At 44.0% G+C, this 22816-nt stretch overlaps 2 protein-coding genes across 5 annotated transcripts in view; one reads left to right on the top strand and one right to left on the bottom strand.

Annotated features, from left to right (window-relative positions):
- The window catches only part of LOC109894292 (synaptosomal-associated protein 23), a 38804-nt gene extending 32126 nt beyond the window's left edge, over positions 1 to 6678 (top strand). For 2 of the 3 annotated variants that reach the window (XM_031828637.1, XM_020487683.2), the window contains exons 3-8: positions 232 to 273; positions 370 to 418; positions 3437 to 3554; positions 3756 to 3929; positions 4209 to 4353; positions 4849 to 5879. In XM_031828637.1, coding sequence (XP_031684497.1) covers positions 232 to 273; positions 370 to 418; positions 3437 to 3554; positions 3756 to 3929; positions 4209 to 4353; positions 4849 to 4911 — 591 coding nt within the window. In that variant the 3' untranslated portion in view covers positions 4912 to 5879. Of the gene's footprint in view, positions 1 to 231; positions 274 to 369; positions 419 to 3436; positions 3555 to 3755; positions 3930 to 4208; positions 4354 to 4848 lie in introns of all 3 variants that reach the window. The other variant, XM_020487684.2, reaches the window with a different exon arrangement.
- Positions 6679 to 6844: 166 nt separating this feature from the next.
- Positions 6845 to 22816, bottom strand: part of sptb (spectrin, beta, erythrocytic) — a 60181-nt gene continuing 44209 nt past the window's right edge. Inside the window, exons 22-41 of one of the 2 annotated variants that reach the window (XM_020487680.2) lie at positions 22162 to 22364; positions 20996 to 21086; positions 20539 to 20685; positions 19711 to 19974; positions 19306 to 19533; positions 18944 to 19156; positions 18588 to 18755; positions 18116 to 18246; positions 17592 to 17796; positions 17082 to 17305; positions 16686 to 16836; positions 15413 to 15657; positions 14906 to 15044; positions 14567 to 14651; positions 14229 to 14425; positions 13870 to 14019; positions 13449 to 13729; positions 11285 to 11458; positions 10946 to 10988; positions 6845 to 10699 (exon numbers count right to left, since the gene is read on the bottom strand). In XM_020487680.2, the coding sequence (XP_020343269.2) occupies positions 10505 to 10699; positions 10946 to 10988; positions 11285 to 11458; positions 13449 to 13729; positions 13870 to 14019; positions 14229 to 14425; positions 14567 to 14651; positions 14906 to 15044; positions 15413 to 15657; positions 16686 to 16836; positions 17082 to 17305; positions 17592 to 17796; positions 18116 to 18246; positions 18588 to 18755; positions 18944 to 19156; positions 19306 to 19533; positions 19711 to 19974; positions 20539 to 20685; positions 20996 to 21086; positions 22162 to 22364 (3534 nt within the window). In that variant the 3' untranslated portion in view covers positions 6845 to 10504. Of the gene's footprint in view, positions 10703 to 10945; positions 10989 to 11284; positions 11459 to 13448; positions 13730 to 13869; positions 14020 to 14228; positions 14426 to 14566; positions 14652 to 14905; positions 15045 to 15412; positions 15658 to 16685; positions 16837 to 17081; positions 17306 to 17591; positions 17797 to 18115; positions 18247 to 18587; positions 18756 to 18943; positions 19157 to 19305; positions 19534 to 19710; positions 19975 to 20538; positions 20686 to 20995; positions 21087 to 22161; positions 22365 to 22816 lie in introns of both variants that reach the window. The other variant, XM_031828635.1, reaches the window with a different exon arrangement.

Raw genomic sequence — 22816 nt, 5'->3', positions numbered from 1 at the left:
ATGCAGCTGAGCTCAATTTCGAGTCTCATAGCAAAGGGTCTGGATACTTATGTAAATATAAAAACAATTCCCTGTTTTCGCTGTGTCATTATGGAGTATTGTGTGTAGATTGATTTAATCCATTTTAGAACAAGGCTGTAACATGGAAAAAGGGAAGCGGTCTGAATACTTTCTGAATATTGTATGTACTACTTGTAACATTACTGCTTTGTTCCTCTTGTTCTCCCACAGTCCTTGGAGAGCACCAGGCGGATGCTACAGATGGCTGAGGAGGTGAGAAAGATTGTTATTGCCCTTATAAGTTATCTGAACTGTGGTCTTTGAGTTCCTGATGTGGTGCTGAACTGTGGTCTTTTCTTGTGTCCACAGAGCAGGCAGACTGGTGTCAATACCATTGAAATGCTGGACCAACAGGGGGGTGAGTCAGAGATACATGGTTCACCACTACCAAGTACCAGCTCTGGAATGCCATCTTTTGTTAAAGGGCGATTCCACGCCAGGAAGGCCCAAAGATATTTGTTACAGTGGTTGCTCAACTAAAGGTTTTGAGATTATGCTGTGGGATTTAGAGGTAATATGTGGTTTAGTACGGTACCCTGTGCCACTGCTTCAACCCCTGAGTTTTTTTTTAGTTTGTTGTAGAAACACTAGAATATTAGGCTACACTTCTTAAAATCAATCCCATATACTAAGGTTTTAAATTCTCTAGTACAGACAATATTGAAGGCTATCAAATGCTTCTCAAAGATGCCCTCTGGTGGTCAAACTTGCATTAATGGCAACAATGGCTGACAATTAAATAACATGCCGCAATATTGCGGCAGCCCGAAAGGTGTGCTGCAGTATGACAGTGGTTCTTCCTGTAAAAGTTGCATCTCAGATAGAAATTTCACTGGGAGGAAGGATTTTTAAATATTATTTTTATATATATATATATATATATATCACAAATTATTTTGGGCCATTTTAGACTGATACATCAGGGTTGGGGGTCAAATAATTCCAATTTAATTTTAAATTATTTTATGTAAAACTGAATACTGAATTCAAATTTCAACAATCTTCAAGTTCTGGAATTGGTATTAGACTGACTTTTTAAATTGGAATTGTAAAACATTTTGTTTAATTTGAATTCAGTATTTTAACATTTCCCAGTAAATGGAATTAATGCACATAGTATCAAACATTGGCTACAGGATTTGTTATAAATCATTTCAACTTGTATTTCTATATTTCCAGTATACAGTGGGTATCATAAGTATTCACCCCACTTTGTTCAAAACAATTCTAATAAATGCATGCCAGTGGAATTGAAATGGATTTAGTTCTGATTTCTTGTCATTGATCTATTCAAAATATTCCAATGTCAACACATCTTGTAAATAAAAATAACATATAGCTGTTGTGGAAGTGTTCACCCCTTTTTATTAAGGCACCGGTAAAATAGTTACGGAGTAAAAATTGGCTTTACATATCGCATAAATTACATTAACCCTTCCTCTGTACCCCATACATGTGTAAGGGCCCTCAGTCAAGTATTGCATTTTAAGCACAGACTCAACTACAAAGATCGGGGAGTGATTGGTAGAAGGGTAAACAATAAATAAAATCTGATATTGAATATCTCTTTAAGCATGGTCAAGTTAATAATTATGCATTGGATGATGTATTAAACCACACAGACACATCAAAGATAGTCTTTCTGAACTGAGCTGCAGAACAGGAAGGAAACTGCTCAAGTGGTGTCACCATGAGGCCATTGGCCATTTTTAAAGCAGCTGCGGGCTTCAATGGCTATGAAGGGAGAAAACAACTGAGAATGGAGCAACAAAATTGTACTTACTCCAGAATAATTAAAGTATACAGAAGATATTCCAAAACATGGATCCTGTATGCAACAAAGGCACTACAGTAATACTGCATAAAAACACCACAAAGGAATAAAATGTTTGGCCTAAATGCCTGCTAGTAAGCATTTTATTGGACGGTGAATACCATGTGTATCCTGTACATACGACTAATAGTAAAACTTCAAACACAACACATCACTTGGTAAATGCTTGAAAATCTATGGCAAGACTTGAAAATTGCTGTCTAGGCGTGATCCCCCTACACCTCGAGTATGTTTACATGCACACTAATAATTTGATATTAAACTGCTTATGGCAGTAGGCAGATTATGCAACAGTCTTGCAAACGCCTTACTCTGCCTGCCTTAATCGGCGTACGGTCAAGATCGAAGTAAGCGTACGTCGGTTAAAACACCCGGTTTTCTGCGCCATCTTTCACGTTTACCAGGACATGGAAACACCTTACTCGGCGTTCCAGCGGTGCGTTTGATCTGCACGTGTTCGAGAACCAGCCAAGTGAAGCCTCCCTTATTTTAAAAGAATAATGGGCAAATATTACACCATCCAGGTGTGCAAAGCTCTTCGTTACCTAAGACTCACAGCTGTAATCACTTTCTTCTTCTTCCATTTTGGTATTGTGTCAATCAAGGACAACAAAAAAATCACATTGAAATGAATTTTGATCCCAATTCGTAACGCAACAGAATGTGAACAAATCCAAGGGGTGGCGGAATGCTTCTTGAAACCCACTGTAGCTATGCTGTCTGAATAGTGACATGATACGCTTGAGGGAATTGAATTCTAATTGGAATTTGTGGAGTTGTTGGGGATAATATTGAATTACTGGAATATACCTACAATTTGAATTAAATTGAATTTACAGGGAGAGAGAATTTAATTAGACTTGAACATAAATATAATTATTTGTGCACTGTAAATTGACCACAACTAAGCCCAATAAGAAATTGTATTTTAAAAATAACAATTTCATACCTTGATTCCATTTAGACACAAACATATAACTTTATTTGTGGGAATACTTGGGAACATTTCCTAAACTAATTTTCCTGGTGATTCTAGTCTTTTTTTAATACATTTTTTTAATCTAAAAACAAAACATCCCTTTCGGGCAGGTTTTGCCCCGCAAAACCGCTTGTTTCCGACCCCTGATACTGTCTAAAATATATGTCAAAACATTTACTAAATCAAAAAGGGTACTTTTTGAGATGGTCATGTTGAATAAATTGAATGTGTATTTCTAAATCTAGACATTCTCCATATTTTAGGGCACACTATAAGGAGTAGTTTTAAAAAGGGCCTAAAATGGGTACTTTCATCATGATTTGTAAAAAGCATATCAAACATCCTTCCTCCCCAAAGTCTCTACGTGAGAATTGCCAGTGCAATCTAAGATCCCAAATATATTTCTGGGCCTTCCTGTTGTGGAATCGCCCTAGAGAAGACACTGTCATTGATCATCAAAACCATAAAAATAAAAAAACAAGCCAGGTTTTCATTTAAGTAATTTGTTTTTAATGTTGCATTTCCCTGAGCTGGATCTTTTTGATGTTCTGTTTGTGTAACAGAGCAACTGAAGCGTACGGAGGAGGGTATGGACCAGATCAACCAGGATATGAGACAGGCTGAGAAGAACCTGACTGACCTGTCCAAGTGCTGTGGCCTCTGTGTCTGCCCCTGTGACAGGTAGCAAACTGTAACCTAACCTTTCAGCTACCTAACCTCACTTCTGTATGCTACGTTGGAAATGAGTCGTCGTAACTTTCTGTACTGTACCTTCTGTAGTGATAGCTCTCAGTTTCCTAGCATGTTTAATCTATCTTCCCCTGAACTTGTCCCCTGATTTGATTGGCGGACTGAATGACTTTTATTGATCTTGTCCATCAGGGTAACGTCCATAGAGCATGACTCTAAGTACAAGCGTACCTGGGGAATGGGTGATGGTGGCAGTGCAGGTGGAGGAGAGGGAGTGGACAGCTCGGTGGTGTCCACTCAACCAGCAGGCATCCGTAATGGACAGGCCAACCAGCAGCAGTCCATGGGGGGACCTTACGTCAAGAGGTGAGTGAAGCCAGTCAACCATATAATACACACCTAGTTAGAATGTATTAGCCGGTCCCAAGTCACTCTTGCTTCCTTTGCCCTTTCAATGTTTGCAGATCTGTAAGGTGGCCGGCAATATGGTGGAAGGTCCATCGCTACATTGATTTTACTTATCTAGACCCTTCAGATCTGGTCAAATCGAAGGGTTTAGGGCTATCAAGCAAGAGCAAGAAGTCTCATGAAAATGCGTATGAGATTAGTAGATATTTATGTAACGTGTCCCTTTCTCTCGCCCAGGATAACCAACGATGCTCGGGAGGATGAGATGGAGGAGAATCTGGACCAGGTGGGCAGCATCATAGGCAACCTGAAGAACATGGCCATGGACATGGGCTCTGAGATAGACAAGCAGAACAAACATATCGACCGCATCACAGATAAGGTGGGTTGTCATCATAGCTGGGCTGTGTTATCCAATCCATACACTGCCTCACTCCTTACGGCTTTATTATACGGCGAGGCTCTCTTTCTATGGGCTATCTTTTTTTTTTTTTTCACTAATTGGTCTTTGGACAAATCTGATCAGCTCTGAATACAATCTGTGATTGGACAAAACACCGAACCGGGCTGCCTGTATAAACGCAGCCATGGATGTCACCAGTATGCTCTGGAGGTCTTTGAGCAAAAGTTTGCCATGTTAGATCAATGCAAACTTCAGTCATTTAAGTGTGAAGAGATTAATTTTTTAAAAGTCTTTCACCTTCCTATACCTCAGATACCTTAGTCAAGTCTGTGGTATATTTCTCTAGTGTACCATGAGGCTGCCTAACGTTGGCCTCCACTGTCAAGGAAGTGCTACTGTTGCACTAAGTGATGGAAATGTAGACGTGTTCATCCACCTCTCACCTGGTGTCTGTACTGTCTCCCTCTCTCTCAGGCGGACATGAACAAAGCACGTATCGACGAAGCCAACCAGCGAGCTAACAAGCTCATCAAGTAGACTTACCTGCTCTCGCTTCAGCATCCACTTTGACTCTCTGCCTCAGCTTGCATGTGCACACATGTACAGACTAGTGTTTAAATATACAATACATACTCACATGCACACCTTGAACAAAGATAATCAACCAGCACAAAAACCCATTGAACCACACTTGCCTTCTCTGTAATGATATATGTAAATATGCACACACTCTTATTGTGCCTTTTATGACTAGATGAAAGTCTTCGCCCGGGGCCCAATCCCTAGTATGTGACCCGGTGAATCACTTCTCCAGGCGTTGTGAGATCTGTGCCCATATTTATAAAGCGTCACAGACTAGGAGTCCTAATGTGGGAGAAGTTGCGCAGGACGGGGGACCCGCTCCTAGATCAGCACTTCTACCCTGAAATGCTTTATTAATACAAGCCCTGATAATCTGCCGTGCGTTCTAGGAGTATAACGTGGAACGCCACCAGATTCACAGCCATATGAGTCTGTCGCCCCCCGGAGGTCTAAAGGTGTCACAGCGGCTGTATCCGCTTCGGGGTATGCAGGGCAAGGTTGTGAGAGACGATGCTTTAGGTCATGGGTGTCAAACAAATTTTTTCCCGGGGGCCAAATTTGATCTTTAATGAGGTCCGGAGGGCCACACTGAGAATCGGTTATATTTCCTCACCGTCAAAATTGGCTTTTGGCATTTTCGACTGTCTAGCTTTCATTTCAGTGATTTATTGGCGAGCTGGACACTGTCAAGAAACTGTATAAATGTAGGTCCATTTAATCTTTACAGTTTCGATTTGGTGTTTGTCATTATAAAGTATATGGAGTTTGCTGGACCCCCCCCATCCAGCCGTATGTTTAACACCCCTGCTTTAAATCCTGTCATTTGGTTCCTGGCTCTTGTAATTATTGTAATTGTATCCAATTGTTATTGTTTGAAATTATGTGCCTATTTAATTATTTGAATAAAGTTAGCTTTTTTTTAACCCCCCCATTTATCCCCTTTTTAATGCAATGGTTGATCTATTAAGTTCTATGCTGGAAGAATTGTAGCAATACCTCTGATCAAGAGCAACAACTAATATTAATGGAAGATCTTAGCATGGTTTGGCACTCAGGCAAGCAGAGTCTGTCTGTTTGTGCAAAACTCCTTGTCACTCATTTGCTTTACAATTAGCAATGGAGTTGGTAACAGTACAAACAGATCTGGGACCAGGCTACACCTCTGCCACCAATGGATCAAGTGCTGTGCTTCATCTCAATGTTATTTCACTCATTTTCATTTGAACTGCCTCGTTGTCACCTGAGAGGCCTTACTGCCTGTTTCTTGGAAAGGCCAAAGTGGCTGTGTTGTAACAGCCTTGTCCCCAAAATGGCTCTTCTGTCAGTAACCTACTCATCCAGAAATGTCCCATCAGCTTCTTTCCTTACTTTCGCCTATAAATATTTGTAAGAAAATGTCAAACAAAATGTTATGTTCTTCTGCATTCAGGTATACTTTTGGTCAGTTATTGGTTTCCTACAGAGTGAAATAAACTGTTATCCAAGGCTGTATTTAAACCAAAGTGACACTGAAAGACTTCAGAGTGTCTTAATATTAGTCGTTAATGCTACTGCTACATTATATTTCTGTCTTGATGCTGTTGGTTCAACACCAATGTGGGGTTACCGACTGTAATGTAAACTCAGCAACGGCCTCTTTAAGTTTGAATATGTCGAGGAACACAGCTTGTTCTGTCTGGATGATTGTTTAACATAATAAAAGTGCCTTTTTTCAGCAAAAGATTTGTTCTTTGTTATATTTCTATAATTCATTACACTCTTCAGTAAAACCTTGTTGAGCTTTGAATTTACTCAAGCAAGGCACCCTTATGGCGGCTGACCCTGCTGCTCACCTTGCTCTCTACCCAGTGTGTGTGTTGCCTGGGGGGAACATACAGTAACTCCAAACTATCGGTTTATGAGTTTATTTTCAAGTTCACCTCTCAATGTAATAGACATTTTCTGTCAACATTTTGGGATATTTTACATAGCTTGTAGAGAGTAGAAAATGCTGATTTTAAAAACCACTACACAGAGGACTGGAGTATGTGGTGAGTAGATGTGAGGGTGGGAAAGTGTAATGGATGAAGGATCTAGAGGGACAGTACAGCCAGTACATTTAAAAGGCAATGTGTAGCAGGTTTGGGGTCAATTTGATTTAGTGATTACCCCTAAAAATCTACTTTGCGTTTTGGACACAACCTATGTAGCATCAATTTCAGTAAAACATTTATTCTAGTGTCAAAATTGATTACAATGTGACATGTACAGTGCATTCGTAAGGTATTCCGACCCCTTGACTTTTTCCACATTGTTACGTTACAGCATTATTCTAAAATGGAGTAAATTTGTTTTTTTGACCTCAATCTACACACACTACTCTGTAATGACAAAGCAAAACTGGGACAATTCTTAGACCTCATGTTTTGGTTTTTGCTCTGACATGCACTGTCAACTGTGATACCTTTGCAAATGTATACAAAAATATATATTTACATAAGTATTCAGACCCTTTACTCAGTACTTTGAAGGACCTTTGGCAGGGATTACAGCATCGAGTCTTCTTGGGTATGACGCTACAAGCTTGGCACACCTGTATTAGTAGAATTTCTCTCATTCTTCTCTGCAGATCCTCTCAAGCTCTGTCAGGTTGGATGGGGAGTGCCGCTGCACAGCTATTTTCATGTCTCTCCAGAGGTGTTCCATCGAGTTCAAGTCTGGGCTCTGGCAAGGACATTGAGACTTGTCCCAAAGCCACTCCTGTGTCAAATTGGCAGTGTGCTTAGGGTCGTTCTGATGGAAGTTGAACCTTTGCCCCGGTCCTGAGCACTCTTTTCATCAAGGACCTCTCTGTACTTTGCTCTGTTCATTTTTCCCTTGATCCTGACTCGTCTCCCAGTCCCTGCCTATGAAAAACATCCCCACAGCATGATGCTGCCACCACCTTGCTTCACCATAGGGATGATGCCAGGTTTCCTCCAGACTTGACACTCGGCATTCAGTCCAGAGTTCAATCTTGGTTTCATCAGGCCAGAGAATCTTTTGTCATGGTCAGAGTAATTTATGTGCCCTCCAAGCGGGCTGTCATTTGCCTTTTACTCAGGAGTGGCTGCTGTCTGGCCACTGTACCAGAAAGGCCTGATGGAGTGCTGCAGAGATGGTTGTCGTTCTGGAAGGTTCTCCCATCTCCACAGAGGAACTCTGGCTCTCTGCTGGACTGAACATCGGGTTCTTGGTCACCTCCCTGACCAAAGCCCTTCTCCTGCAATTGCTCAGTTTGGCCGGGCGGCCAGTTCTAGGAAGAGTCTCGGTGGTTCCAAACTTCTTCCATTTTAATAATGATGGTGGCCACTGTTCTTGGGGACCTGTTTCAGAAATGCTTTTGGTACCCGTCCCCAGATCTGTGCCTCAACATATTCCTGTCTCTGAGCTTTACGAACAATTCCTTCGACCTCTTGGCTTGATTTTTGTTCTGACAACTGTGGGACCTTATGTAGACAGGTGTGTGCCTTTTCTAAATCATGTCCAATCAATTGAATTTACCACAGGTGGTCTCCAATCATGTTGTAGAAACATCTCAAGGATGATCCAAGGGAAACAGGATGCACTTGAGCTCAATTTCGAGTCTCATAGCAAAGGGTCTGAATACTTTTGTAAATAAGGTGTCTGTTTTGCAAATGTATTAAATAAAATGTTCTAAAAACCTGTTTTCACTTTGTCATTATAGGGTATTGTATGTTTATGTATATGAATAATATATATATTTTTTTTAATCCATTTTAGAATAAGGGTGTAAGTTAATGTGGGCAAAGTCAAGGGGTCTGAATATTTTCTGTAAATAGGTCATAGGTCATTTTGGCATTCGATATCGCACACCAGCAACCAACCAACCAGCACAAAGGAAGGGGGTATACCTGATACAAAGGAAAAACTAACTACACAAACAATGTTGGACTGTCAGTAGTCAAATGTATGAGTATTTTCCTAGTTCCATTATATACTATACATGTATAGATTTAGGTGATGTAAAAGAAAATATTTGAGAATGGATTCCTTGTTAAAATATGTATCATTAACTTTACTAATGTCATTGATGCCATTGATGTCATTGAGGGGGAAAAATGAAATTTGAATATTCTGACGGTCGATTTCAAATTAAATACATTTTTTCTGGTTTTCCACATTGCACATCGTTGTCTTCTACGCTTTCTGTATTTCCATACATACATACATACATACATACATACATACATTCATTCAGACACATTCTTCCATTATGAATGTTCATACTGTGTGGGTTTTGGAAAAGCAATTTAGATTTGATTGACCCACAATTTTTATCCTCGATTTTTGACAGACTAAAAAAGTATTTCTGTCTCCGATTTATGTAATTGAAGATGTTTTGAGTGAAACCAAACAAAGTGTGATAGAATCAGTTGCATATGACTCTGCAGTCCAAAGTAAAAGACCAATCGGGCAGGCCAAGTTGGTCTAGTTTGAGTGTGAGTCCTAGATTCAATCAGATCAAGCGTTTACGGGCAATAGCAGACACTCTCATAGAGGATGTGGATTTGACAAATCTAACACAGTTCCATCACCTACACTGTCAAAACAACCGCTATGCGGAGGTTGGCTAAAGCAGAGCTGATTGAAGAGCCCGAATAATATCACGACACTGTAGCACCATAAAAAATTAAAATAAAACATGCATCTTTAGATACAGTACAAGACAAAAGTTTGGACACAACTACTCATTCAAAGCTGGTTGAGAGAATGCCTTGAATGACTAGGTGTGTCCAAACTTTTGACTGGTACTGTATATAGATATGAGATTCGATACACAGGTGTTTTAGGCATAGGCTATTTCAAGTTCTCAGCAACAGAGATGGCCACAGTGCTATTCTGGTAAAAGTCATATTTGAAAGTAATTGAGTTGATTTTTTGTTTTAGGTAAAAGCACAACAATAATAAGGTATCATTATTGTCTTTCAATTGTGTTACTTTCATCATCTCAGCTAAAACAGTCTATAACATCCAATTTCGGTAATGTTATTTGGCTTTCACAGTGCATAGGACAATTAGTTTGCATACTTGCTGTTGTACTTGTCGTGCATGCAGGTATTGTACTGTGCAGCACTGTACAATGTCTCACTCTCTTTCAGGCAACACTAGGCCTATCATTTAATTAGCTAAAATAGCATTTACAAAGCTCTACAAAGAAAACAGCTACCATACCCAATCCTGATGATTTTATGACATGAGCTCCAAATTTACAAACATTCTTCGGTTGAGTGTCAAAAGAACATTCCGGTGCTTTTAATTAACTATTTAAATGTAGCATATTTTGTCAAAGAGAAAACAAAAAGAGAAAGAAAAAAGGTGGTCATTTGCGTTGATACACTGGCTTTAAATACACTCCGCAGCATGAGCGTAGGTTTAAATCTAAAAACTACAATATCTCATGTATTTTATAGTAAAAAAAAAAATCAATATTTTAAGGTGATAAAAATCTGTCTTACTGATTGTACACTACTTCTGCCCATGTGACGGAAATACCGTCAGTCAGTCCTCACTTCTTCTTTGTGAACCGACTGAATCCCTTCTTCTCCTTGTCTTTCTTGTCTTTCGCTGGCTCTGGGGTGGTGGAGGAGGAAGGAGGGGGCAAGCTGTGTGCCCGGGCCCCTGCGGACCCTGAGGGTCCTACCTCTTCCTGCGCCAGAGGCTTCACTGCCTTCTCCATCGCCTGGGTCCAAAGATCCAGCTCCTTCTGAAATAACCATTTATGTTCAATATATTTCATTGCATTTGGGTGTTGGGGTTAAGATTGCTACAAGATTAACGTTCATAATACATTGACAGATGTAACACAGCTGCACAGATACTTGTGATTTAATTCCAGAAAGAGCAGAAAGCTGATCTTTTAGATGGTTCAACAGAGCTGTATTTTGCTGACTGATTGATTGACTGATATAGTATAACATGAGTATTTAGAAGTGCATGAAGAACTCACCTTTTCTTTACACTGGAACAAGTACTCACTACCATCGCCAAGCCTGGAAGAGAGACAGCCCAAAATGAACAACATTCAGTACGGATTCAAACAAAAAGTGCAATTAACAGAGCGTGTGAATCACAGGTGGTTGGCGGCAACTTAATTGGGGAGGACGGTCTCGCGGTAATGGCTGGAGCGGAATGGGCGGAATGGTATCAAATACAGCAAACACATGGTTTCCAGGCGTTTTGATGCCATTCCATTCGCTCCGTTCCAGCCATTATTATGAGCCGTTCCAAACCTCGGCAGCCTCCACGGATGTGAACTATGTAAACTGAGAGACTCCGGGATCCTCGCCTCAGTTTGAATACGTGCTTCTTCTTCTTGTAGTTGGTCAGGACTTCACAACTGGCGTTGCCGAGCGACAGAGGGTCCTCTCCGTGGTAGGTGGAGCCATGGCTGATGCTCTTGGCGTCCTTATAGACAGACAGCTGACCAGGCTTCAGCACACAGTACAGGTTGTTCCAGGACCTGTGAGAGGACAGGAGCACAAACACATTTAGCTGGAGGAGACCTTAACCAAGATACATAGGCATCCCACTATTTGAACTATTTGAATTATCTTGCGGTAGAGCCATGAACTTGAATGATATTCATTTGAACTATACTTTATATCCTATCTACTGTAAGGCCTCGATTCAATCTGATCGAGCGATAACCTGTATTGGCAGATATCCGCATAGAGGATGTTTTGGAGGTGTAACTGCGGTATGAGCTGACAAATACACTATTTAGACAAAAGTATGTTGACACCCCTTCAAATTAGTGGATTTGGCTATTTCAGCCACACCCGTTGCTGACAGGTGTTAAAATCGATCACACAGACAGGGAATGTCCATAGACAAACATTGGCAGTAGAATGGCCTTACTGAAGAGCTCAGTGACTTTCAACCTGGCACCTTCATAGGATGCCACCTTTCCAACAAGTCAGTTTGCCAAATTTCCACACAAGCTCACAGAACGGGAACGTCAAGTGCTGAAGCGCGTAGCGCGTAAAAATAGTCTCACTACTGAACTGCCCCTGGAACATCAGCACAACAACTGTTCGCCGCGAGCTTCATGAAATGGGTTTCCATGGCCGAGCAGCTGCACACAAGATCACCATGTGCAATGCTAAGCGTCGCCTGGAGTGGTGTAAAGCAAGCCGACATTGGACTCTGGAGCAGCGAAAACACGTTCTCTGTAGTGATGAATCACGCTTCACCATCTGGCAGTCCGACAGGAATCTGGGTTTCGAGGATGCAAGGACAATGCTACCTGCCCCAATGCATAATGCTAACTGTAAAGTTTGGTGGAGGAGGAATAATGGTCTGGGGCTGTTTTCATGTTTTGGGGAGGTCCCTTAGTTCCAGTGAAGGGAAATCGTAATGCTACGGCAAACAATAACATTCTAGACAATTCTGTGCTTCCAACTTTGTAGCAACAGTTTGGGGAAGGCCTTTTCCTGTTTCAGCATGACAATGCCCCGTGCAAAGGGTCCATACAGAAATTGCTAGGTCCATACAGAAATAGTTTGTTGAGACCGGTGTGGAAGAACTTGACAGAGGCCTGACCTCAACCCCATTGAACACCTTTGGGATAAATTGGAACGCCGACTGCGAGCCAGACCTAATCGCCCAACATCAGTGCCCGACCTCACTAATCTTGTTGTGGCTGAATGGAAGCAAGTCCCCGCAGCAATGTTCCAGCATCTAGTGGAAAGCCTTCCCAGAAGAGTGGAGGCTCCATATTAATCCCCATGATTTTGGAATGAGATGCTCGACGAGCAGGTGACCACATACTTTTGGTCATGTGATGTAGATGAGCGGCTGCTCTTGTATGTCACAAACCACTCCCTTCCTTAGTATCACTACCAAGTTAGATGTTCAAAACGGCAATAGAAAGTTGACTCTTAAGGCATGTTTTCATGTTCATTTGGACGGGGGATGTTTATCTGTCTAATTGAGGTGTAGACAATAGAATACGTGGTTGCATAGGATTTGTCCGATTAGAAAGTTGGGTGGTTTCATTGCAGCCAATGGCAGTGTCCACAACAAGCTAAAGCAAGGAGCCACTCGTGGATTTGATGGTTCTAACACAGTTTTACCTCTTACACTGCCAAAACAACCCTTGTGGGGGTGTTGGCTAGCGCGGATCTGATCAAATGTAGCCCGCAGTCGAGTGAGTGCAATGGTACCTTCTTATAATACCCCAAATGATAACAAGAATGTTACACGTTATGTGGATAGTCCATCTATAGATGCTCTACTCACCTTAGCTCTAACCCTAACCTTAACCCTTATCCTAACCCAAAACTTCACCGTAACCCTAAACATAGCCTTAGCAAGAAGTTGTTAATGAGCAGATAGTTTGTTGATTGTATGGCCTTCTGTAGAGCGTCTACAGATAGAAAATCTGGTCTATCCAAATAAAGTGTGACCTAAAAAAAACTGAATTCTACGCAAATCATTTTAGTATCTACCTGTTAGAAGTCTTCTTCCCAGCAGCCTCCAGGTCATGTTTGCGTCCCAGCATGCCCTCCTGCAGAACAGCCTTAGCACTGAGGGGTTCAGCGGGCAGGGTAGTGGCCCTGATCTCCCCCTCCCTGAGGGTCTGTCCAGACACAGAGGCATCCAGCAGCTCCAGAGAGCTTGCCTCCTGCAAGCCAGCCTCCTGCATCTCAGAGAGCAGGGGCATCGTGGAGTCACCTGCTGTCCCCTCCAACTGACCTGAACTTGCCTCCACCACTTCTCCAGACGCAGGCTGGGAAAGGAGTGAGGGAGGGAATATGATATATATATATTTTTTTTAATGTATAATCAATATAATATCCTTATATACAGATTGGGAATAATATTGTCAGAGATGGTCATTTTGTCAGCATACATTAGCTCAGTACAAACCAGTGTCTGCTCTTCAATGGTGTAGAGCTGAGAAGAGTCCTCAGCAAACCCAGTGTCTTCTCTCCTGCTCTCCATTTGTGAGCGCTGCTGCTCCTCTGTTACAATCTGCTGCATCTCCTGCTGCTGCTTCCTCAACTCCAACAGCTCCAACTGAGAGAGAGACACAGACATGGAATGTAGTCATTTTCACCCGCAAATAGAGGTAAGGCATAGATACACACTGCACTTGTTTATATGAAAAGTGGGGACATCAGGACAAAAACTGCTATAGGAGACAGATTTACACAGATCACAAACAAACAACACCCCCCCCCCCCTACCTCCCCTCCCAAACACACACAATCCTATCCGCAATATACCGTAGTAAGTCTCTCCAGTGCTGAGAAGCGCTCCTCCCAGGTGGCGGTGGACTTCTCAAAGGCTTCATGTCTCTTCAGCAGTTTCTCCACCTCGTCTACCGTCTGTCCCAAGTCCTTGCTGGCCACGTATGGCTCCTGAGCCACTAGCCACGATTCCGCCACCGAGGCATCCCGTGCAAACTGGCACACCTCCAACACTGGGACATCACACAAGAGAAGAACCGATGTGTAAGTATGCTATATGGACCCAGGCCTTGTGTTTTTGTGTTCACTCTGATCTATAATACCGTATCAGGAAGGAGGGGAAAAGGGAGGGTTGTTGTTGTTGCTGTACTCACAGAGCCTGAGCCAATCCCACCGGTCCTCCCACTTGATCATCATTTCCTTCCTCTTCTCCCTCTGCTGGCTCAGCTTAATACTTATCTGACAGAGAATGAGGATGACAGCAACCGGGATGGTCAGATGAATTCAGTTTTCAAATGAGGTAGAGTCACAAGGTACGGAAATAGCCACATATCTGAACGAATTTAGTGGAGCCCCAGGCTCTTCCCCAATTCAACTTTACTTGATTGCTTGCATACGCTCTCCTCGCCTCCTTCTCAAAACACATTGGAGGAGAAGATCTGATGGAAGGGAGAGGCGTGGAGATTTGATATAGAGCCCTTGGTGTTCCTCACCTCAACAGAGTCTTTGTGTTTGCGAGCCAGCAGAGCTTTGCCGTGCTCCTCACATTCAGAGAACTTGGGTCCACGCTGGTTGATCTCTGACATAATCCCTTGGTGGTATTTCATCAGCAGCTCTACTGATGACACGTCCCTGAGGAGAGAGAGGTAGAAACGACATGTGATCATCTAGCTTTTATCGCTCTATCCTATATCTCTCCATCCTCTATTCCTTCACCCCTCACCCTTCCTTTCTCCCTTCACCCCCTCTCCCCTCCGTTACCCCCCTCTCCCCCCTCTCCCCTCCGATGTTTTTCTCTGCATATATTCAGTGTGTGTGGTATACACCTTGTGACAATTAAACCCACAACTGTGGTTGCAAATACCTGGCTCCAACCAACAGAGCCATTGGGATCCCCTTTCCTCCCCTTTCCTGTTCACCTTAAACTCAGAACACAGAACAAAGTTTCGCCTGCACTAGCTAGCTAGCATTTATGTTAACAGTCTGTCACATGAGATTACCGTGGTTTCTCCTGTGTCTCTATCTGTTGTATGGTGCTCTCCATCCAGGCCATGAGGTCTCGAACCATGGTGAAGAAGCGGAACTTATCAGCTGTCTCCTCCAGGCGTCTCCTGCGGCCGTCACAGGCATCCAGCAAGGCTTTCCAGGCCTCCACCACCTCCTTCTCCTGGGTCTGGATCTCCACAGCCTGGTCCCCAGCGTACTGGGCATGCAGACGGACCGCTGTCTCCTGGAATTGCTGCACCTGGTGGGGGAGGAGGAGGGAGGTTGCGGTGGTGAACTTGGAGGTGATTATGAGACAGAAACCCTTGTGAGAGCAAAAGTACAAGATGATGTTATAATACTGTTATTGCATCAAATGGTTGTTTTATGGAATAGAATAGGGTTCTTAGAACGCTCTCATCTGTGTGTGTTCTTCTGAGTTGGGCCTCTGGGGGCTTAATACTCACAGTGGATTTACAATGCCTTTGGTGATTTAACCTAAAGACCGCATTCCATAGTATGAGTTGGTGTTTGTGTACTGGTTGGTACCAGGGCAGAGATGGCTCAGGTGTGTATAATGATGAGGGGAACCTTGTTTTTGGGGCCAGACCATGTTTTCCAAACAATGAGAACAGTCTTTACAGCAGATACTGTCTGCTGTGAATTATTAATTTCTTTCATACGAATCCTAACCTTGTGACCCATTCCACACATCTGTTGTTTGTCATGTAGACTAAGGGGGTGTATCTTGCCATTTAAAATATCTTTGTATCCTTTTTGTCGGGGCTCTCAATGAATCATCTAAGAGTGGTTCGTTCGACCAGCCATCGTAACTGCAGAGCACTCACATCATTCACTTGTGTGTGTGGTGTGACATGCTGTCCTTATTAATATGTGAATAAAGATTTTGTTTAAGTATAACTCTGACTTGCGTGATGAGTTTGTCTCTCCTCATTTGATAATACAGAAATGAACCACGACACCCTCGATGTAGAAGACTTTCAATCCCATTTCCCATATTTTCTTTATCGTCCTTCGAGACGGATTAGAGCGACTCCAATCACGACTGGCGTTCAGTGTTATTGCAATGTGTTGTTACAGGGAGGCCACCAAGGCATACAAAAACAAATGCTGTCTTACAACTACTCACCTTGATATACATGTACATGGCTGTACACTAAGTCCTATCTCTAAATCAGCATAACACCTCTTAATATCTTAACGCTGCCTCTCCCATTGACCTCTCAACCAAACTCCAGGCTTCCCAGGTAGTAGAGGGTTAAGGTGTACCTGTTTTCCCAGGGCGCTGATGTCCCTCTCGAAGGCGGCGTGCATGCGGTGGAAGGTATCTGCCTTGCTGAAGTCTTCTCCCAGGTCAGCAGGAATCTCATTATGTTTCTCCTGGATCTGAGCCACCAGCTCCTTCCCATCATCAAAGTACCTGAGAACCACCAGGGCATTCACTGCTGAGCACTCACTGTACCACTACTGTAGTATACAACTGTAATCTGTCAGAAGTCAGATCTCAACCGTCTATGAAAGGAAAAATGAAACGTTTTCACTGTCTAAAAAAATGACAAATGATTGTCTTGTGTTTGTCTTGTGTGTTTGAGCCTAGGCATACCAAGCCAAACACAGTGAGGGGCATTAATGGACTATTTGCCAACCAATTGTGTCCAGACTCACTTGAGCAGGTCATATGAGGCTTGTAGGAGCTGAGCGCGGGTGTCTATGAGTTCCAGCAGGTCAGCCCAGCTCTCATTGACGCTGTCCTTCCACTCGGCCATGGCAGAAGCCTCTGTGTGTCCCGCCTCAATAAGTTCGTCTATGGTCTGATTCACATAGTCCACACGCTCCTGCCCCACCGTCCCTGTCTCCCGGGCAAAGTCACGGAACTTGTCCCTCAGGAGCTGGACGGTTTAGATTTGGGGAGGGAAAAGTAAAAGGAAATAGTTTAAAAAATACGAGAGCTCAATCACAAGAGCTCTCAAGCTTGGATATACTCCATGAGAATACAGAACATTACAGAGAGAACCAATACAAGGTGTGACTTCACATTCGTGCTTGGACCATTCTCCATCCCTCAACCCCCCCCCCCTGCTTTTTCAAGAACCCCATGGAAGCTCATAGAAACCCTCCAGAGGTCCTAGACTGAGAATCCCTGGCCTCTGTATTTGGTATGTATTCCACCCTCACCGTGACATGGTCCAGATCCTGTCCCATCTCCTGGGATGAGGCCACCACATCCCTCTCAGCGATCAAGTGCTCCAGATCCTCCACCTCTCGGCTCAGCAGGAAGTGATGATAGGCATGGTCCAGGTTCCTCCTGCGATCCTCTGCCAGGTCCTTCAGACCAGCGTACTGCTTATCTACCTGGCCCTGACGACGGATGACAGACTCACTACCGGGAGGGAGGAAGGGAGAGGGAGAGAAAGAGCGAGTGACTGACAAGAGGAGACAAGTCATCATCATGCATCAAGATGTATCATAGCTGTCTGATCTTTGTATGGTAAGGGACCCAATCGTAACCACACCCATCACTCTCAATACTGTTACACAGTGAGGAACAAGAGACCAATCCTAAAAGGGGAGGATTCTCCACATGTATGCAACATAGTCTTGCATAGTCTAAGGCCTACAGAGGTAGTGATAGTATACTGTACTATACTGTAGTACCCAAGGTAAGCTGACTGAACCCTAAATATCTAGGTTCCACTCACCCATCAGGGTGGTCCTCGTTGAGCATCTTCTGTGCGCGGTCAGCCAGCTTCTGGATGGCGTCTGAGTAGTCATCTACAGCCTCCTTCATGATCAGGTGACGCTTCAACATCAACATGGCTCCCCGCTCATCCTTAAGAGAGGTGGAGGGGGGGGAGGGGGGAGAAATGAACACATTAAAGCCACAATCTTTTATATGTTTTTTTCAGCCAAACAGCAGCCCCACCGCTTGGTTTACTATGAGGGATGAGATTGGACAAATGTCACCACTCTCGATTCACCAGTGGAGCTATGGTTGCAAGGACTGACAGTCCATAAGATCAACTTGATAGTTGTAAATATATTTGGAGTACAATGCCTTGGCCTTCTCATCAGCAATCGTGTAGAGTTCCTGCTCTTCTATTCAAATCTCAGCCTCCTCCCCTCCTCTCTCATCTCTCCTCCCATTTCCTCTCCTCCCCTCAGCCTCCTTACCTTGGCTTTCTCATCAGTGATCATGTATAGCTCCTCCTCTCCTATCCAGGCCTCAGCTTCATCAGCGTCATTAAAGTACTGTTGGGCCAGGTTAGATCCATTCAGCCTGTCTCTCCTCTTAGCCATCTCATCCTGCAGCCGAGACCACACCTCCTCCAGCTCCTCCACCTGGAATCAGGGCCACAATACATAACAAAAACAGTATCAGTAACAAACCTTTTTCAAAAACCAACCATTGAAAACAAGCAAAAAATGGGAAGAGGTGGAAGGAACAGAGGGCGAGGAGACAGGACACGGGGTACAAAACAAGAAGTGTGCACGGGCGTGTGCACGTGCAATCGTGAGCAGGTGCACACCTGCTGTCCAATACGCTCAGCCTCCGGCCCGCCCGCCTCTGTCGCGGCCGATGTCATCCTCCGGCCACGCTCCAACACCTCATCCACCCGGGGCTGGTGGCCCTCCATCTCCCTCTGTAATGTCTGGTTCTTCTTCAACAGCATTTGGACCGCTTGGAGATTGTTGCCGTGTTCATCTGACATCGCAAGGGGCAATCTCTCCTCGACCCAGAGCTGCGATAGAGAGAGAAAAGGAGAGAGAACAGAACGGTGAAACACATAGTGTTCATGTCAGCATTTCTCTGAGGAAGCATTCTGACACGTTTCAGGTGGAAACAACAGCGCCGTAGTGGCGATGATGATAATCTGAAAGGCATCCTCACAATCTCATCAGCCAGGTCCCTGTAGAACTGGTGCACGGACTTAGCTGCCTCCAGCTTGCCCCTGCGCTGGGACAGGGGGTTGAGGAGCTGCTGGAAGTCCATCTGGATAGCTTGCTGCTCAGTCTCAAGCTGGTCCTCCCTGCTCCCGGCTAGGCCTCCGTGCTTCTCGACAGCCTTCTGGAGCTCTTCCAACTCCCGCGCACGGTCACGCACCTGGTTCTCTGTTTGCTAGAAGGGGGGGGGGGGGGGGGGGGGGGGTTAAAGTAGTGGCTGGGTAGACAGGAGGCAGAACTTTTTTTTTCTCAACAAGAAGATTGGAACTCTCCGGCTTTTGGTCCGGAGTCTAAAGTGTTATTGTTTGATCAACCTCCGAAACTGGGGGAGGGACATTAGACAGACACACACCTGGTGCTTCTTGAGCAGGATGTTGGCATTTGTGAGGTCCTTGACCTCCTCGTCTCCCTGTAGCTCCTTCTGCAGCTCAGCCAGCCACTTCTTGATGTCGGCCTGACTCTGGTCAAACAGCTCGGAGCGGTTAGCATCAAACAACAGACGGGCCTTGTCCTCGGCAGTGGACTCCAGCTTGTCCCACAGCTCGTGCAGCTTCGCCAGACGCTCTGTCACGATGGGCTCGAACTCAGGTTTGGCATCCATCAGCTCCTGACCCTCCTGTGGATGAGAAGATGGGACGGCGTTAGAAAGGTCACAGGGGAATGTTCATACTTGTTATATCATCCCTCAGCGTCTGTGGCACATGTATGAGAAGTAATATGGATGGGATGTGCACCAGGAATAATTCAAGTAGGCTATATGATTACTGGGATAGACTAGCGTCATGTCCAGTGGGTGTACGTGTACATTAAGCTGCCTCACGATCCACAAACAGAAGATCATGCCTTTTGGGACATTCTGGCTCGCTTTGTATATTACTATTTCAATCCAAAATAAGCATGTTAAGAGAACAGAAACAGAAGCCAGTTCAGCTAGATTCCTTTGCGAAGAGCAGGGTTGATGTTAAAACGTCACATGGACAATATTCTTACTTATTACACCATGTGGCATATAGCAAGGATGTGACCACAAGGACACATAGAAACTGATACTGTAGTGGAGCGAGTGTACAGGCTCTGACAGCTCAGTATAGCTACGTCACTTTGCACCTTGCGCACACACACACACACACACACACATGCATGCATCCACACACACATGCATGCATCCACACATGCACACCTGGTCTATTTTGTTCAGCCAGTCTTTGTTGGAGGACAGCTCAGCCATGAAGGCCTGATGCTTCTTCCACTTGGTGTGAATGTTCCTGTCCCCGTCATACGACACGTCCTGAGCCGTCAACATCTTCTCGTTTATCCACAGAGTGAGCTGGAGAGAGGGAGAGGAGAGAGGGTATGGAGAGGAGGGGGAGAGGAGGAGGATGGACAGAGGGATTGAGAGGGGGAGAGGAGAGGATGGAGGGGTGGGGAGATGGAGGTGAGAGGCGGATTGAGAAAGGATAGTTGAGAGGATGGAGAGAGGGAGTGGAGAGGGAGAGGATGGGGAGAGGGAGTGGAGAGGGAGAGGATAGAGAGACGGAGATCAACACAGAGTCAGCACAGACAAGAACAGTAGTAAGAAGTAAGACAGGAACACATTTACTGTATCATGTTACCAAAAAATGAATAAAATATCTTACATCCTGTGTGTTTTGCAGGAAGTGTTGAAGATCACGGTTATCCTTAAGTACCCCTGTCACCTCGTTGGCTTTGTCTCTGTTCTTGTGGTACCTGCAGATCGAAAACACACAGACACAACAGAACAACACGTTAGACTCAGTCCCATATTGCCAAGGTCGTGTTCATTAGGGCATGCAACGAAAAATGTTTGAAAAGACAACTAAAACTAGCATCTCTTATTCGAGTCCCTCCCTGTTTCAGTCCATTTTTCTCAGTTTGGTGCCTAATGAACATGACCCAAGTCCCCACAGAGACTGATGGTAGGGTGTAAACAACACATGCAATCCCCTCTACTGAACCTTTCCAGTTCCAGCCCCAGCGCCACACAGTAAAGAGTCTTTACTAAAGACCTTACTTCCACAGCCCCCCCACCCCTCCTGATCTCTCAGTATAGCTATCACTACCTCCTCTGGGTTGAAGAACACTCTCTCTGCGATCAATACCCATCATAGCAGGCACCCGGTGCCCTCCAACCATCTCCCTCCCAGCAGAGTAGAGTGAAGCCGGATGGGATGATAATGGCGTGTGTTAATGGGAGAAGGAGCTCCCTCCCTCGCCTCTCCCCCCTCCACTAGAACAATGTTAACACTAATTATTTATTGCTGACCTAGCTGACTCAGAATGGCAGGCTACTAGCAAGCTGAACTACTGTACAGTATGTCTACGTCCCAAATGGCACCCCATTCTCTTTACAGTGCACTAGTTTTAGCCAGGACACATAGGGCTCTAAGTAGGAAGTACTGCACTATGAAGGGAATGGGGTGCCATTTGGGACAAAGCCTATGTGTTTCATGCTCCTCAAAGTGGCAGAATAATAGCTAGCTGAACTACAGTACGTGATTAACACTCACGACTGAGGGAACAGCCAAAACAAGTATAGGTCAATAGGTCAGATAAAGTAGAGATTTTCTCTGTGAAAGTTCATTACAATATGTACAGACAGATCCTCTTATAAACCCATGGCTGACATTAGAATTAATTGAACGAAAGAGAGCCATTTGTATTCATTTATAGTTCATAAACTAAAAACGTATTTTCAAAGAAATCTGATGTCTTTTGGGTGTTTTTTAATTTATTTTTATTTTAATTAAGCAAATATTAGAGCAGAAAAAGATCCAAGACTAACCTGTCATGGATTAGGTCCATCTTATCTTGGACCCTGGGGGAGTAGAGGTTCCCCCTGTCAACCAATTTCTGTCCCCCCTCCAGCATGCTGGCGATCTTCTCTATGTTGGTGTCCATGGTGCAGACGAAGTCCTCGTGTCTCTTCAGGGCCTGCTCTGCTCCGTCCAGGGTGTCAGGCTTGTCCGTGTGGGCCAGAGTGTACTCCTGAAGTAAATAAATAAAGAATCCACAACCATTGCGTTTGGTGCTGACTAACAGAAGATAAGCTACATCAATGTACTCTTGACCCACCACAGTCACAAACATAGCACAGCACCCTTCAAATTGTCACTTTCTGCTTTACAGTTTTCGATTTTCATTGGGGTTTTTAACTCTATTCATATTCCATGTTTAAATGTTAAAAACTTTATTTGCCATGTGTAATGAATACATCGAAAATCATACTCACTCCAGCATTCACAGTAAAACCCACAATAAAACACAATACAAAGACAACAGGGAAATGGTATACTGTAGTAAAGGGGAAATCACAATATTATTGGTTTATCTTCATACGTATGTAAACCTTTATTTCGCTAAGTTAGTAATTAGCTAGGTTTCCATCCAATTGGCGACAGATTTCCATGCGAATATTCTATAATCCACATAAAACAATA

This window comes from Oncorhynchus kisutch, linkage group LG7 (assembly GCF_002021735.2).
Source record: "Oncorhynchus kisutch isolate 150728-3 linkage group LG7, Okis_V2, whole genome shotgun sequence".
NCBI classification, from domain to species: Eukaryota; Metazoa; Chordata; class Actinopteri; order Salmoniformes; family Salmonidae; genus Oncorhynchus; species Oncorhynchus kisutch.
This window is presented reverse-complemented; position numbering and strand designations above follow the sequence as displayed.